This window comes from Phacochoerus africanus, chromosome 11 (assembly GCF_016906955.1).
Source record: "Phacochoerus africanus isolate WHEZ1 chromosome 11, ROS_Pafr_v1, whole genome shotgun sequence".
NCBI lineage: Eukaryota > Metazoa > Chordata > Mammalia > Artiodactyla > Suidae > Phacochoerus > Phacochoerus africanus.
In genome coordinates this window covers 8,571,226-8,588,314 of record NC_062554.1, presented here as the reverse complement: position 1 = coordinate 8,588,314, position 17,089 = coordinate 8,571,226, and the positions used below count along the sequence as shown (strand labels likewise).

Genomic DNA, 17,089 nt, shown 5'->3' with positions numbered 1-17,089 from the left:
GGTGCTGAACACTTTTAGATGTTGCTTGTCTATAAAGTTTTTGATTTCTCTATCAATTGACCACAGCCTTGCTAGGTAGAGCATTCTTGCTTGTGTATTCTCTTTCATCGTTAAATATATCATGCCACTTCGTTCTGGCCTGCAGAGTTTCTGCCGAATATCAGCTAATAGCCTTGTGGGAGTTCCCTTGTATGTTATTTGTTGCTTTTCCTTTGCTTTGCTGCTTTTCATATTCTTTTTTGTCTTTAATTTTCCCCATTTTCATTACTGTATGTCTTTGTGTGTTTCTCTTCGAGTTAATCCTGCACAGAACTCTCTGTGCTTCTGCACTTGGATGTCTGTTTCCTTTCCCAGGTAGGGAATCCTTCAGCCAATACGTCTTCATGTATCTGGTAGGTCGACTATGATTCTCGGCCCTGGATAAGTGTTGTTTTGTAGGAGACGTTCTGTGCACCCAGCAGTGCCCTACCCTCTCCTCACTAGAGCTATAGGCTCTAGGGGTTCTCCCCATGAGGGCTGCTTGGGTTTTTCGGTTATAGCTGGCAAGCCTGTTAGACTCACTTGGCCCCAGGTCCTGTTGGTTGCCAGACCCTGCCTTATATAGAGGCTGTTGGCTGCTAGTTTGCATGACCCAGTCACCAGGTGACTTACTACAGAACCCTTGGGAGCCCTGGGGCCAGCTTACTGGTAGACAGAGTTGGGGTCCAAGAGACCCTGGACTGTTGTGTGTCCCCTGGTGGGTGAGGACAGGTTCTGGGTCTAGTGCTGGCCTACTGGTGGGCAGAGCCATTTCCTGAAATCTGGTTCCAGGGCCCAGGGATCTCAGAACTGGTGTTGGATCACTGGTGGGTGGGTCTGATTCCTGACATTTGGTTGGGGGTGTCGAGGGTATCCCAGAGCACATGTTGGCCTACTAGTGAGTGATGCTAGGGCCCAGCTGGTCTGAGGGCAAGGTCTGGCCTACTGGTGGGCAGGCCGTATCTGCAGACTACAGGGCTGTGGTTTTCTTATGGCTGCTGTCTGCCACTGGTGGATGAAGCGGGGCCCAAGGCTACAGCAGGTTTCCTGGAGGCCGGGTCTGTGTCCAAAGGATCGTGAGGCTGGTGCCTGCCCACTGGTAGGCGGAGCAGGGTTCCAGGGTCTCAGGTCTAGTGCCTGCACCCTGGTGTATGGGGCCAGGTTCTAGGCCCTCTGGTGGGCAGGGCCATATCTCGGTGGAGCTGTGGGCTCGGGGGTGCTTAAGGCAGCCTGTCTGCTGGTGAATGGGGCCATGTCCATGCTCAGTTAGGTGCTCAGCCTGAGGTGTCCCATGCTGATGTCTACAGACTGTAGGGCCAGGAAGTGGCTGCATCCTGGGGCTAATAAGCTAGAGGGAAGATGCGGAAATGGTGCTTTCCAGCACCACGGTCCATGTGATAGCATGAGCTCCCCCAGATGGCTGCTACCAGGCGTCTCTGTCCCAAGGATGAGCTCATTTGCATCCTGCTCTCTGGGAGATTCTCCAAGCTCATCATTTGGGTCTGACCCAGGCTTCTGTCAAATTACTGCTTCTGCCCTGGGTCCTGGAGGATGGGCTGCGTGTGCTCCCAGCCTTCTGGGACTCCCTAAAGTAAACCCCACTAGCCCTCAAAGCCAAATGCTCTGGGGGAGCATCTTCCTGGTACAGGACCCCTGGTCTGGGGAGACCAACTTGGCGCTTAGACCTCTCACTTCTTGGGGAGAACTGCTACAGTTAGAGTTATTCCTCCATTTGTGGGCCACCCACCCTCGGGGTAGGAGACCTTTCCCCTCCTACCCGTCGCATTGTGGTTCCTTCTTTGCGTCTTTACTCATAGACCATCTCTTTTGGTAGATTGTAGTCCTCGTCACTGATGGTCGTTCTGCAGATGGTTGGGATTTGGTGCGCCCCTGAGCTCGGGGTCTTCTCCTCCCCATCTTGGCTGATCTCTGGACTTAAACGGATGAGCGGGTATGCCCAGTGTCTTTGGTGTGAGGGCTGGATCTGATGTGGATGCCAACCACATCTTTCCTCGGGGTGTGCTGGACACTGTCGCCTTGATAGTGTGGCTGGTATGGGAGGAGCTAGAGAGCCTCCAGCAGGGTGTGAGGCCGGGCCTCTCTCTGTTCAGTGGCTGCCGTTGCTCTGTCAGGAGTGGGGTCTGCTGCCAAGTTACTGGAGTGGAAGCCCTGAGGGTCTGGCTCGAGCTGCTCTGTTCCCTTTAGGTGTGTTTCTCCTTCTCCCCGCTCTGGGACCTGTGCCCTAAAGGAGTGGACTACTGTAGTGAGTGGGCTTCAGGCACTTGGAGAGGCCCAGCGCTCTGCCTGCGTCGGCGTCTGTAGCTCTGCTCAGCTGCAGCCTAAGGCTGCATCTTTCCCCCTGTTGTGGTCGGCCCAGATTTAGCGCAGGGTTGTGGCATAGTGCGCAGGGCCGGGGCATTCCCTAGGCTGGGACTGGGGATCACGGCGATGTGGCTGTGGGGGCCGAAGCGGCTGTGCTGCATTGAAAGTTGGTGCTGCTTCTGTGGTGCTGTTGGAGTACATGCCAGCAAAGGCGACTGCTGCCCCACGTGGACCATGCCCTGGACCCCGAGCCACCTCTGCATCCCTAGACCGAATTTCTTCCCGGCACCTGGCCGCCCTAGATCCAGTGCCAGGCTGTGGCGGGTGACGGCTACCAGGCCGACCTCTCTTCTCCTGAAGCAATAGCCTCGGTCCTCATAGTTCTAAAAATTCATCTAATAGGTTCTCCGAGGACCAAAATCTTTAACTTTGTTCTGGCCCCTACGTGCCTCTGCAGCCTCATTTGGCACTAACCACCCTTTCTCGCTGCTTTTAGTCCCACGAGCCTCCTTTAAACTTCCAGCAGGCCCTTCCCTCCTTTGCCGCGAGGCCTTTCACGCGTCCTCTCTTCGTGGGGAACGTTTCCCCCGCATCAGAGTAATACTGGCCGCTCCAGCAACGTAAAACCTCAGTGACTGAGCGCACAAGCTGCTTTCGTGCTTTTGCAGAGCCCGTTGTGGATACTCCCAGTTGGCAGGGGCCCTTCCACGTGATCCCGCAGAGCCCCGGGTCCCTTCCTGCTCTGGCCGCCATCCCCCAGGCCCGTACGTGTACTGGATTGGATCCCATGAAACTGGTGGGCAGTCGGTTGAGTGAGAAGAGGGTGGTGAGACACAGCGGATCCCACAGGAGGTTTTCAGTGGCCTGTGCCTGGAAACTTCCACCCATGTTACACTGGCTGGAATGGACTCTTATGCCCACATCCAGCTGCCTAGGGGGCAAGACGGTGCCGTCTAGCTGTGTGCCCGGAACGTAGAGGGAACGGGTTTGGGTACAGTTTGTGTGACACAGTCCACCCTCCACCGCGTTCACTCGTGACCTTCTGCCCATCCTGCAGATCTCAGGGTGCCCTGTCCTGCCCTGTGACTAGGTCAGATCACCCTAGTGCTTCCTGCGCCTCTCTTTGGTGGCACTAATCACGGCTAAAATTTACTCTCTTTGTGGTCCTCGTTTGCCACTCGTGCTGTTCTTTAAGGCTGGGACCTGGCTCTGTCTTGCTCCGTCCCAAGCAAGTGCTCGCTGCAGGTAGGCATTCAGTAAATATGTGTTGATTGAAGGAAAAGAAAGGAAGGAGAGTGACTGGGTCACTGTCCAGGGGGCATCTAGTGCTCCCGCAGCAGTGAGGCTCCAGAGAAGCCAGCCTGAAGTAGCGTCCCCGTCTGACCCACCGCCGTTCACTGTGTCCAGGCCTCTGAAAGGCACTGCTCCTCCTGGCCCCTCTCTACTTTGTCATTGCTAACAGACACCCTGTCCACGGTTGTCCCCGGAATTTCCAGCCACTCTGCTCAACAAGGACTATGACCGCTTTGCCCTTCATGGTGGCAGAATGGCCTCTGGGTCCCAGACAGCCAGGAGGTGTTCCTTACCGGCTTTGCTTATCCTTCAGATGCGTGTGGACCCCAGACCTCCTGTCTCTCCTCGGATCAGTGCCCAGGACAGGCTGTAGTGGAAGAGACCATCAGTGCTGTTCAAAGACGGACGGGGTGTCTGAGGTGGCACTGAGGAAGGTTAAGTGTCAGGCAGCTCACATCCTGAGTCAGAGCCTTGCCACGTCTCTAGGCTCTTTGTGAGATGAGTGCAGATGTGTTTGTTATTATTTCGTTGCCAACATCCTCGTACTTGGTAGAGGATACATATCCAGTGTGGAGAAGTGAAAAAAATTCTTACCTTTCAAATGTGAAACAGTGCTGGTGGAATTCCGGACAGGAGAGGCAGGTATTCCGCGTGTGAGCAGGTGAAATTGCAGGGATGGGATGCTGCCCGGCAGAGTCCGCAGCCTCACTCCCCCAGCCCCAGCCCAGTGCTGGCGAGCGTGCAGTGCTGCATTGTGGGGCCTGGCAGCCCTTGGGCAGAGGTGGGGCCGGTTCCATCTGATGCTCTCGTGCGTTCCTTACAGATCGCAAAGGAAGATGCCGTCCTGCCAGTAGCTCTGTTCCCCTCTCTCTGCGAACTCATCTTTCACAACAACCCTCTGGTGGCCCATACACGAGGTATGGCACTTATAGACCTGTGCCCTCGGCCCAGTCCCCCAGAAGCAATGTGGGCATCCTCACCCCTGTCTCATCATGCCACGCCCTGTTCTGCTTTGTGTCAAGGGTGGACAAGGTTCATAGTGCACTGCGGGCTGGAGAAAAGAACAGATGCCACTAAGCACCCACTCTGCACCAAATCATCCTGACAGCAACCCTGTGAGGCAGGCATTATTGTTCCCATGCAGTGGGAGAAACTGAGGACCAGAGAGGGTCACAGTCCACCCAAGGTCACACAGCAATAGAGGCAGAGCTGGAAATGGAATAAGAATTACCTAAATCCTGCATAAGCTCTTTAATGCCACCCTGCTTTGTGGAACAGGTCTGTTATGGCTTTCAGTCCCACTTCTCAGGTGGGGAGGAACACGGAGACAAACTGCAGGGCCCTCCCCTCCCAGAGCATACTGAATGTGGGTGGTGCCACGTCAGTGGTGAACTCACTGTTCAGGAGCTGAAAGCATTTTAGATCCTGGGCCCTGGAGCGACACCAGTGGAGTTCTATCATTGCCTGACACTGTCTTTGTTGATTTCGGCAAATTCTGCCCCCCCCACTCCCCTTTTTGCGTTTTCAGGGCCACACCCGCGGCATGTGGAGGTTCCCAGGCTAGGGGTCTAATCAGAGCTGCAGCTGCTGGCTTACACCACAGCCACAGCAACACAGGATCCAAGCCACATCTGCGACCTACACCACAGCTCACAGCAACACTGGATCCTTAACCCACTGAGTGAGGCCAGGGATTGAGCCTGCAACCTCATGGTTCCTAGTCGTATTTGTTTCTGCTGCACCACAACAGGAACTCCATGATTTAGGCGAATTCCTTAACCTCTCTGTGCCTCAGTTTCCTCAGCTGGCACAATGTAGGGCTAGTGTGAGAATTAAGTTTATACATGTGCGTGAACAGTGCCTGGCACATATAAGCCCCCAGCAAATGTTAGCTAACAGTTATCTTATTTCCCCCCCATGGCTCCAGGGGTGCCTCCACTGCTCAAAAGCTTCCTCCAGGAGCGGCTGGGAATCCACTTAATTCGAAGGAAGATAGTAAAGGCTAAGCATCATATTTTGATGCCTCGGAGGGACTCAAGAAAGGTAAGGCCTTGAAGGCAGGACCCCAAGCCCAGGGGGAGTGCAGCCTACTTAGCGCACGCAGGGCACCTGGCAGCAGAGCTGCTGAGAATCAGAGTAGAGCAGAGCCTGGGAGGATACTGAGTCTGACTCCCAATTTTACAGAGAAAGTGAGGCCCAGAGAAGATGCTGTGGAGAAATGGAGAAATCATTTAGAACTGATGTCAGTCTGGCTCTAGCAGCTCCCTGGCTTCCTGAACTTGGGCGAGATTTCTATTCTCTGAGCTTCAGCTTCTCAACCTTAAAGCTCTCAGAGCTGCTAAGAGGACTGCATAAAACAACAGATTCAAAAATACATTATAAACTCCTACGACCCCTACCAATGCAAGGTATAGTCACCCGCAGCCATCACGAATGGCTGCAGCAGGCCTCGAACACACACCTCCTGCCTGACTCTTAAGAAGCATTTCCAAAGGTTGAGAGCCATCTGCTCCTTCAGCACCTCCCCAGCTAGTGGCCTGAGGGTTGCCTTCTTGGATGCCGTAAGGTCAGTCAGGATTCCAGAAGTTTCTGTAAGATGCTCCTCCCTCCGGCACTTTAGTCTTCTCGTAGCCAGACGCGGGGCTGGGCATTGCCGATCCCCACAGTTAAGTACAGTGATTTCCCTGGCCACCCCGTGTACCGCTGTGCCTATCTCTTCCTGAGCCCTCGGACGACCAGAGTAGCGTTGAAAACCAGAAAGAGACGTTGAGAGCGTTGCCATCATCTTTCCCCTTGTGCGCTGCCTCCCCCAAGGATCCTGCTCCCTCCCTTCCCATCAGCCCCCTGGGGAGGGCGGGATCAGGGTGAGCCAGATGCCAGGTACCCAGTCCTCTCTCCGCTGTACGCAGCGCCCCTGCTGAGACCCTGTCCCGTGCTGCCCCGTGACCCTCCACACGGACAAGGAAACGGTCGCAGAGACATGACATAACTACCTGTTAAAACGCAGTGTTGGGATCCAGGGGAGCCTCCGTGGTTCCAACTAATAGAGGGTAAACGCGAATACCAGCGGCCACGTGAGAAGCAAGTCAGTGCTTTGGAAACCTTGGCCGGCAGCGTCCAGCCTCCGGTGCAGGCTGTCCTGGGGAGCGTGGTGTGGCCTGGAGGCGGGTGGGAGGTGCCTGCGTGTCCCCAGGGCGTGTTCCCAGAGCTGTGCTGGCTGTACAGCCTTTTCCTCGGTTAGTTACACAGACCAGGGCTGCTGGCCCTCCCTCATCCTAGGCATGGTCAGGACTGGGGCGGGGGTGGAGAACCCACCAGCATGGACCAAGGCGCCGTGCGGGTTCTCCAGTGCGAGAACACAAACAGGAGGTAGAACAGCCTGCCCGCCATGCCCAGCAGTGCCGCCCACCTGGGACCCGGGGCCTAGTGACTCTCCAGCCGGACCAACCCGACTGCGCAGTCTTCCCCAGGAGAGTGACGGCGGAGAAGACAAAGAGCATCCCCAGCACAGGCCTGTGACAGGGAGGGATAAACGCGGCCCTGTCCCCACCAGCCAGCAAGTGATGGCACTTCGTGTTTTGGCCGCTGAGACATGAGTTCTGAAAAAAGGTCCCCTCAGGCTCCAAGTCTGAATACTGACGTTTTACCTACTTTAAAAAGGAAACCTTAAGAAGAACCTTGTTTTATAAAGCGGTCGCCCTCACACTCCCCGCGCACACCATCTCGCGCGGGAGGGCCCTGAGCCGGCAGGCAGGGCCTGTCCCCCGTGTAAAAGCTCAGGGAATAAAACTGTGCTTGAGATCATTGCACCGCACTGCCTGGTCTTTCAAAGTACAGGTATAAGCAGACAAAGAATCAAAACCACCCACCGTGTAACGAGGCAGAACGAAGCCCAGCCGGGGGAGACTGGGCCCCTGGCTCCCTCCTGGCAGATGAGGCACAGGAGAAGCAGGAAGGATGATGGGCTTTTGCTGATTAAGGAAGCTGAGCAGGTTTGCAGGGAAGATGTCATCTCCTTGGTTCTGAACCGTGGGAGACATGTGCCTAATGGGTCTGTACCTTAAATACAGGAACCAGCACCCAAAAAAGGACCCGATGCTGCCGCTTTCCAGAAAATGCGGGACCATCTCCCCCAGGAAAGTCAAGGGCACTCTGTGAAACCTTGATCAGAGGAATGAGGCTACTTGAAGGCCAGAGTCTTAGGGTCAAGAATGCAGAATGAGGCCTGGAGTCTGGGACAGGAATCAGATAGGCTGGCTTCTGCCACTGAAAAACTCTGTGACCTTGGACAAGTCACTTTACCTCTCTGAGCCCCAGTCTCCTTATTTATAAAATGAGGGCACTTATTTACTAGGTAATTTGGGGTGTAAATAAATATTTCATGGATGGGGCATATCATAGATGCCCAGTAAGTGTCATTTTGTCCCCTCGCTCCCCCTCTGAGTCTTCACCCAGTGTTCTGATACCAGTGGGCCCTAGGCTGGGGAGGTCCAGGAGGAAAGATTCTGATTAGGAAGCAAACCAATTAAGCCCTTTCTCCCACAACAGGTGAAAACTCAAGTCCAAAAGGTACCAAAGCAGCCTCTGCTTCTCCATCGTCCACCTGTGACCACAATCCAGTCTTCCTCAAAGGAGGGGCTGGAGTCCGAGGCAGAGCTCATGAAAGAGCTGCCCACCAGTAACTCCGGTTCCGTGAAGCGAGAGATGCCCATCGAGGGCCCGGAGGGCCTTTCCCTGTCCCACCGGACCTTCGTGCCACTGCTTCCCATCTGCTCCGACTCCACTGTGCAGAGTGAAGAGACAGCCCACCAAAGCGATGCCCCCGGCCGCCTGAGCCCAGACCGCCTGTCAGACGAGGACACCAAAAGCACAGAGTCCGTCTTCTTGACCCAGGTGCCTGGACCCACCTGACCCTCGTTCCTGTCTTCCCACGGGTTCCTTCCCCCCTTAGATGACCGGACTACCGTGGGCAGCTGGAACTAAGCACGAGGCAGGTCTGGAAACCAGAAAGCAGCATCCTCGGCAGGGCCTGCAAATCCCTTCTGGGAGATCCACTGATCCAGGCTACTGCCAGGGACACCCGTGGGGACGAGTCATGGTCCTGTGGCACAGACAGCATCTGGGCCCGGCTGGGGCAGTGGTTCTGACCAGTTTCTTGGAAGGGTTTCCTGCTGTCTCTGCCTGTCTGCTTAAAGTCACTTCTGATGCTGCCTCTGAATCCTGAGAACACAGATGAGATGCTGGTCCTGCCCTCAAAATGTCCTCAGTCTAATGGGGGAGCCGGACAGGAACACCACCTGCAGTCAGTGCTGAGCCGGAGGAAAAGCCAGGGGCTGGGAGCCTAGAGGACAAGGAGTGCCTTTGCCCTAGACCAGGAGGGCTTCCTGGAAGCCGTTCAGATGAGCTGAGCTTGGCAGGCTGCGTAGGAATTAACGAGGTGAAGGCCTGGGCAGCAGGGGCATGCTGGGCAGAGCCAGCAGCATGACGCAGGGTCCGGAGGGAGGAAACAAAACGAGTCCACAGAGGACCCACGCCTGGTGCAGTGTAAATACAGGCGAAGGGACGATGGGAAGGGGATTACAAGGCCAGAGGAGTTGGCAGGGCCCCCTTGAACTTTATCATTGTAACATTAGCCTTCCTCATCTTCCTGCTTCCAGTGTTTAGCTGCCAATCTGCCAGATCCTCCCAAGATGTGCATCTGTCCATCCATGTCTCTCCATCCATCCATCCCCTACTTGTTCCACAGATGACTTACAGTGACATACAAATTCATACACTATGAAAGTATCTTTGTTGACTATACATGAGAACCTTTTTGGAACAAAGCAGAGTATAAACAGACAAGTATTAAAAAAAATAAGAGAGAGTTGGATGAAAGGACAGTATAGACAGAAAAGGACATAAGTGCAAGGCTAATTCTGCCACTGAAACATGCACATCATGTGCTGCTACTCTCAGAGGTGTACTGTGAAAGTGCAATTCTGAGCTTCCTAGCAACCAGAGCAATGCAGTCAATTATGAGTTACCATGATTGAAAAAAAAAATCTTTTTTTCTCCTTTGCCTAACTGCCCAGGCTGTAACGTCCAATACATCAATGTCTTATTCCTCCAGATCTTAGTGAAAAGACCTTCAGTCTTTCACCATTAATATGGCATCTGGGTTTTCCATAAGTGTCCTTTGTCAAGTTGAGGGAATTTCTTTCTCTTCCTAGTTTGTTGAGTATTAGCAGTTAGATGTTGCTACTTGCATCTGTGTCTATTGAGACTATGGTTTTTGTCCTTTATCTAATGTTATGGTAATATGGATTGATTTCCAGATGTTAAACCAACCTGGCATACCTGGGATAAATTCCATTTGGTCATGGCATATAATCGTTTTTCTATGAGGCTGGTTTGGTTTGCTGGTGTTTGGGGGGGGGCATTTTTGTGTGTAGTTTGGTCTGTAATTTTCCTTTTCTGTGATGTTGTCCCCTAGTTTGAGTTTCATGGTAATACTGACTTTAGAGAATGAGCTCAGAATATTCCTATTTTCTCTTATTTTTGGAAGTATTTATGAAAATTGGTGTTAATTCTTCTTGAAATTCACTGCTGAAAATTGGTGTTCTTTTTGAAATTCACTACTGAAGCCATCTGACCCTTAGGCTTTTCTTTGTGGGAAGTTTCAAAATTACTAATTCAGTCTTTTTACCTGTTATATAGGTCTATCCAGATTTTGTCTCTTCCTTAATCAGCTGTAAGTTTTAACACAGGGTATAACTGCATTCCTCCCGTCCCCATAGAGGTGTTCCTAATCACACTATCAGGGTAAGGCTGGAAAAGGGAATTCAGATGATGTCCATTCACCCCTTTTAAAATTCTCTATGGCTTGCCATTAGAGTGAGGACAAAGAAAGATAGAACTAACACCTCAGCTTGGCATTTAAAGGTCCTCACTGACCTGAACCTGCTTGTTGCTCCAGCTGCTTACTCTGTATGGTACCTCCGACCACACCAGGTTTCACCTCCGTCACATGCACTTGGCTGCATCTTTGCTCCTGCTGTTCCCTGCCTGCAGCAGGCCTCCTTGCTCATCACTTGCAGCCCAACCCCCAACCACTGCCTGGGGATGATGGCTCTCCTGGTTCTTCAAGACGTAGCTCAGGCTAAAGCATCAATCTTTCCAATAAGCTTCCTGGCCTCCAGGTTGGTTAGGGTTTTCTGTGGCCTCACCCAGCACCGCTGTGCTCCCTTCTGTTACAGCATTTATCATAGTGTGTGGTCCTTGTCTATTTTCATGTCTGCTTCCCCTCAGCCCAGTCTTGGTTCTTGCCCTTAACAGGATCTAGCTTGGGGACCTACACAGAGCTTGGAGGTGTCAGGGGAATGCATTTTCTTTCTCTTTCTGGGCACAGGTCAGTGGGCTGTCTTCCTGCATCTTCCAGAGGGATGATTCAGAGACAAAGGAGAAAGGCCGAAGTCCACCCCCCACAGCACCCGGAGAGGCAAGGAAGACTCGGAAGAAGCTCCAGTCTGCCTCGCTCCCTCAAAAGTACCACGGCTATGAGGAGCTGCTGACAGCCAAGCCTGACCCAGACTTCATTGAGCCAAAAGGTAGGTGAGGAGAATGGCTCTGGGAAGGGGTCTTCTCCATGGCCCAGGGCAGGTCAGGGCCAGGCCTCTTTTCCAGGCCAGGGTGCTGTCCTCTGTCTGAACGTCTGTCAAAGGGCCCCTGAGGGTGTCCTGGTTTGGAGCCCTACTTGTTAGAACCCCTTGCTCGGGTCTTCATGGGCTTTGGGGGTGTCACATCTGTTCAAGGATTCCAGCATGTCTGGACTCAGCTGCTTTGGTTGGAAAAGTCTCTCCAGAAAGGGTCTGATGAACAGACACCCAGACTGGTCAGATTCCTAGGCTCCTCCCAGCCCAGTCAAGCCTCAAACTGAGCATCTAAAATCCTGTTTGAGACAAGGGAGGCAGCACCTTCTCTGACCCCTTATTTCAGATGGATGTGTTTACCGTTGCGTACTGGCACTCAGCTGTGCTCCTTTGGGTGTCCCTTCAGTGTGACCCCCTGAGGTCAGGGGGTTACCTGGGGGTCCATCCCTTTCCCTACTCCCAGGCTTTTTTCCCTCAGGATCTGTGTACATAGGGGACAGGTATTCCCTGGCTCAGTGATGGCACATCTGGCACCACGACCGATGAGGGCAGGAAGCGGGAACAGTGTTATCTTCTTGGGGCCCCCGTCCTTTTCCTTGGGGCTGTTAGGAGATGGGAATGAGGAACTGAGGGGGACATCTAGGAGGAAGGGAGCGTGCCCTGACTCAGTCTTCCCCGGGCCCTAGGAATCCAGAAGAACACCCAGGCCTTGAAGCGCATGTTCAAACACCCGCTCCCGTACCGTCCCGGCAGGCCCAGGCTGGACGCGCCTCAGAAACGCTATGTTCCCAAGGAGAAGCGGGTAAACCCCCACCTCACTGGGTGTGTGAACGGCACCCCAAGACTCTGACAAGTACGGAGGTGGCTGTCACCTTGGGACCTTCAAAGAGCCGAGCTTCCCCCTAGGGCCCCCACGTTTCTCTGTCCTGTCATCGGGACTGTACGAGGAGGTGAGACCACGGAAGCCCAAGCGGCTGATGGCTGACCCTCTGCTCTCTCCCCTCCTGTCAGACCCAGAGGATCCCCATCCCCCCTCCACGGAAGACGCGAGCCCAGCTGCTGGATGACATCCTCATTCGGATGCGGGACCCCCGGCATCTCACAGAGGCGCCACTAGGTACAGCCCTGGCCCCTGGTCCTCAGCGGCCAGGCCCCGAGATCCAGCAGGTGACTCGCTTGCTGGCATAAGGCCGAGGCGTGAGTCGGAGCAGGAAGGGCCCTTGGAGAGCAGCTCCCCTCCCCTCCCCTCCCGAGTGCGGATGGAGACCCTCGGGTTGGAGTCGGGTAACCAGCTGCCTCAAGTCCCGCCGTGGTTCCCAGCCCCACCTGCGGCTTGAGCCCGCATCAGGAGGGGGTTCCTCAGGCTTCTAAGGCCTAACGGGGGAGACCATTTTCAGGGCTGGCCGCTCCTCTCCCCACCCCACCACACCCCACTTTCCGGAGGACTCTGGACCAGTCCCTGCTGCTGGGGGTTAGGTGGGACCCAGGGCAACCATGGTGCCCCTCCTGGCTTCTCCCCCTGCAGGAGCTGTTCTGCAGCAACGGACGGAGCAGCGGCTGGTGAACCAGAAGCAGTACCTGGAGGCCAAGCGGCTGCTGAAGGAGTTCCGCGCTCGCTACCGGCGGCTGGTGCGCACCTCGCTGCGCACAGTGCTCGGGGCCACAGCGCCACCCCAGGCCCGCCCCGCGCTAAGCGAGGCGCAGCCGAAGTTCAGCCGCTTCCTCGAGTTGATGGATGAGTTCTACCAGGAGCCCACGGCCAGTGACTCAAAAGGCTAGTTCTGCACACAGGGCCATGGGCGCCACCCGGCCTGCACCCCATACCCTCCCTGGGGCCCCACCCCGCTGACTGCTCCTTGGGACCAGTGTGGGGCTCAGAGCTCGGCATGGGCCTCGCTCGCTGGCTGCAGAGGGTGGGGAGCCATCAGGACCTCCCTTCCTGGAGCTGGGCAGGGACTGACGCCTGGCCCAGCAGCAATAAAGACTCTGGGTGCATAGAGCAAGGCAGCCCTGGTTCCCTTTTTGGAGCCTGGGCCAGGGCGTCGCGCTGGGGAAAGAAATCCCAGCTGATGTGCCTCCCAGGGTCCTATGGGGAACCCGCCTGGATCCCACGTACCCAGCAGAGCCGGGGTAAGTGCTAGGACAAGAAACGGGGGTGGCGAAACACAGATGCAGCACAGACATAAAGCCTCACAAAAGTTAACAGATTTACCCAGTGGGGCGGTGGGTGGGTGTGTGTGTGCCCAAGCGCGTGTGCGTGCGTGCTTGCAAGGGAGGCCACAGAAGCGAGGCCTCTAGGCCCCCAAAACGGTGCTTTTTTTCGGGTGGGCATCTTTTCCCATTGTGAGGGCAAACGTAGGGAAGAAGAGAGGATTGGGAATTTCCTTCTTTAGATGGTCGTGGCCACAAAGTTGGGACAAGTTGAGAGGAGGGCTTACATGGAGTTTCCCAAGCTCTTCTAATCCAGGACATGAACCGAAGTCCCACATGCAAACCCAGTGGGATGTGGCTCTAAAGCGGCGCAAAGTCAGCCAGGACCCGAGGTAGGTAAGCTAGTTCTGGCCAAGGCAGCCTGTGAGGTTGGCCCATTCTAGGGAGTGCAAAGCAGTCAGCACCTGCGACAGAGGAGGATCAGAGGACCCCGGGACTGAAGCCCAGGGATGTGCGTTTGCGGATGGGTGCTGGCTGTGACTCAGTCACCGGGGCAGTGCTTGCGGCTCAGACTCCCCTCCTGGAGGTGCCTACAGTTCAGACGTGGGGAGGAGGCCTGCAGCTCCCGGGATCCCGGATCAGCAGCCTGAGGGTTAAGGATCCTCAGCAAGGTACAGACTCCTACAACCTAAGCTGCAACTAAGGTGACTGTAGAAGTACGTAGTCTTGGAGCCGCAGGCGTGAGGGCAGCATGGTGCAGTATCTGCTCTGTTTCCAGTGTGAGACTATGAGGATACAAAGGTTTGCATGTTATCATACTCAGCCAGTCTCATACTTGTGGCCAGGTGCATATTTCCACCAAGCCGAGGTCGCAGCGGCTGCATTCAAGTGCAGACCGCCTCACACCCGGATCAGGTTAGAGTCTGTCCGTCCCGTCTCACTCGCTCACAGACACCTGGACAGAGGCGGGCACTCAGGGTCGCCTCGGCGGCGCTTGCAGCCAGGCGCACGTCACCGACGTCCCACGTGGGCTCTCCCGAGTCCCACCCCCGCCCCCTCGTGTTCAGAAGGAGACTCCACGCCCACATGCACACGGTAAACCTTGCTAGGCTCGCGTTCTGGAGATCTGGAATACTCCCTTCCACCAGAGACACTCAAACTGGAAGGCTCCTGCAGCACCCCGTCCCAGCCTCAAGGCAGGAAGCCTGCTGCCCATCTCCCCGACAGATGATGTGGCGCCTACCCGCACATCCAGTTCTCTCCAAAGGCGGCCCCTTCCTTTGCTGGGGAAGCTCTCGGGACAGACAGCTCTAGCCAGTGGGGGTTCAGCATCCGCCCGCGTCCCTCAGCTGTCCCAGCTCTGCTCTTTGGCCCGGAGTGGATCTGCTCTCTGTCCAGCCAGGCAGCCCTTTACTGCCGTGAGACACCCTGAAGGGGCTGGACCTGCCGCGCTCAACTCCCGCAGTGATTCCACGCGCGACGCTCTCTGAACAAACGGGAGGCTTTATTGAGCCTTTATCAGCAGACGACTAATACCAGAACTGCTGTCCCTCTTTTATCCTTGAAATTAACCTTTGGTATCTGATGCAGGATTTTACACTTTATCATCTTAGTCTCAGCCCGGAGTTCCAGGCTGCGGGACCATTCTGCGTTGCTGCTTGTTGACTTTCCCATCTCGGAGCCTGTTTAGAGAGTACACCGAGTGCTGGCCCCCTTTCCCTCGGCTGTAAACAAATCCTGTCAATGTTGAATTCCCCAGAAGGAGGCCGCCAGAAAGCTACCAGGGCTCTGCTGAGCGCATCTAGGAAGACCCAGGTATGACTGCTTGGCAGCTCATGTTCCTCATTCATCCTTTCAGCCTCAGCTGTGTCCTTGGCCTCTGCTCCCAAACTAAACTGTGCTTTTCTTTGTGACCCAGTATGACCTCGATGGGCACCATACTGTGTGGTACTAAGAACTGATTATACCTCTGGTGCTCAGCCTAGAGCCGGGGTCCCTCATTCATTTCTGGAATGAATGTGCTGGGAGCAACAGGAACCAGCTCTTGCCGGCCGTCTTAACGGGGTTATACATGGCAGTGGCTAAGGCCACTAGAAGCCAGTGCTGGGCAGCTTTCCACAGGCACTGCTTGGCATTTCCTCAAAACCATGTGTCTATCAAGAAAAAGCAGGAGTGCCCGTCATGGCTCGATGGTTAACAAACCCGACTAGCATCCGTGAGGATGTGGGTTTGATCCCTGGCTTCATTCAGTGGGTTAAGGATCTGGCGTGGCCGTGAGCTGTGGTGTAGGTCACAGACTCGGCCTGGATCTGGTGTGGCTGTGGCATAGGCCAGCGGCTACAGCTGTGATTGGACCCCTGGACTAGGAACCTCCATATGCCACAGGTGCAGCCCTAAAAAGACGAAAAGAAAAAGCCGCCTTCCAGCCTGCCTGCTGCTGTGAAGCATCAGCTCAGTGGTGTATCGCACTGTAGATGTATCACCGCCCCACACGGGTGACAGCTGCACCCTGGGAAGCCGTACAATCAATCTCGAGTAATTTGGACTTAGTCACATTACAGGGTTCAATTTTAACTGTCTCCTGTTTGCTATATGATGTTGGGCAGGTCATTCAAACTTACCCCTGGCATCAGTGGGGTTTTCAATCTCTATGGGTCCTTCGGGTGTTAAAAATACACTTTGAAAGTTCCCCTCTGGCGCAGCGGGTTACGGATCCGGTGTTGCCACAGCTGTGGTGCAGGTTGCAGTTGCGGTGCAGGTTTGATACCTGGCCTGGGAACTTCCACATGCCCTTGGGTGCAACCAAAAAATAAATAAAAATGTATGTTGAGCTCTGGAGTAAATTTCAATTGCTTAATATCCAGAACTTTGTGTTCCTGAAGCAGCATGTAGTCCTCATTGCAGTGACTGAAGCCTTCAGCTGGATTTGTCAAGTGAATGAGCACTGAGCACTTGTCAGGGAGGCCTCAGTGATGGAAGCCACCCCCCACCCCCACCGCTGCCATCACGGTCACTTACTCTCTCCACACATCCTAGGTGTCAGAGGGCATCACGCCCCGGGCTGGCTGTCACCCAGAGCCCCCTTCCTTCTCCACAGCAGATGCAAAGGTGGCTGCCACTCTTCTGAGCCTTCTCCAACCTTCTAACAAAAGCAAAAACCAGGGAGTTCCCGTCGTCGCGCAGTGGTTAATGAATCCGACTAGGAACCATGAGGTTGCGGGTTCGGTCCCTGCCCTTGCTCAGTGGGTTAAGGATCTGGCGTTGCCGTGAGCTGTGGTGTAGGTTGCAGACGCGGCTTGGATCCCGTGTTGCTGTGGCTGTGGCTCTGGCTCTGGCGTGGGCCGGTGGCTACAGCTCCGATTCAACCCCTAGCCTGGGAACCTCCATATGCCGCGGGAGCGGCCCAAAGAAATAGCAAAAAGACCAAAAAAAAAAAAAGAAAAAACAAAAACCAGAAGAAATCCTTTCTCCCACTACCAATTCTCCAGAATTAGGTAGGCCCATCCCATTTTCCACGTCACTTATGCAAGAGTCCAGTGAACACCCAAGGAGAGTCAGCAGTGGCCACAGGAGAACAACTGAGACACAGCGTGTGCCTCACCATCCTTACTGTCCCAGGGTACCTCCCACTCCACAGGCCCAGTCCGGGAGGAGATCTGACCCCAGAAGCACCC

General features: G+C 54.8%; 2 protein-coding genes across 8 annotated transcripts in view; one reads left to right on the top strand and one right to left on the bottom strand.

The window, feature by feature from the left end:
- Positions 1-13,263, top strand: part of XRRA1 (X-ray radiation resistance associated 1) — a 108,861-nt gene extending 95,598 nt beyond the window's left edge. For 4 of the 5 annotated variants that reach the window (XM_047752139.1, XM_047752138.1, XM_047752140.1 and 1 more), the window contains 7 exons: positions 4,457-4,550; positions 5,561-5,676; positions 8,182-8,526; positions 11,024-11,222; positions 11,951-12,066; positions 12,276-12,381; positions 12,790-13,263. In XM_047752139.1, the coding sequence (XP_047608095.1) occupies positions 4,457-4,550; positions 5,561-5,676; positions 8,182-8,526; positions 11,024-11,222; positions 11,951-12,066; positions 12,276-12,381; positions 12,790-13,043 (1,230 nt within the window). In that variant the 3' untranslated portion in view covers positions 13,044-13,263. The remainder of the gene's footprint in view (positions 1-4,456; positions 4,551-5,560; positions 5,677-8,181; positions 8,527-11,023; positions 11,223-11,950; positions 12,067-12,275; positions 12,382-12,789) is intronic. The other variant, XR_007130689.1, reaches the window with a different exon arrangement.
- Positions 13,264-14,902: 1,639 nt separating this feature from the next.
- The window catches only part of RNF169 (ring finger protein 169), a 105,622-nt gene continuing 103,435 nt past the window's right edge, over positions 14,903-17,089 (bottom strand). For 2 of the 3 annotated variants that reach the window (XM_047752142.1, XM_047752144.1), the window contains 2 exons: positions 16,434-16,557; positions 14,903-16,206 (listed from right to left, as the gene is read on the bottom strand). The gene's annotated coding sequence lies outside the window, so the exon portion shown is untranslated. The remainder of the gene's footprint in view (positions 16,207-16,433; positions 16,558-17,089) is intronic. The other variant, XM_047752143.1, reaches the window with a different exon arrangement.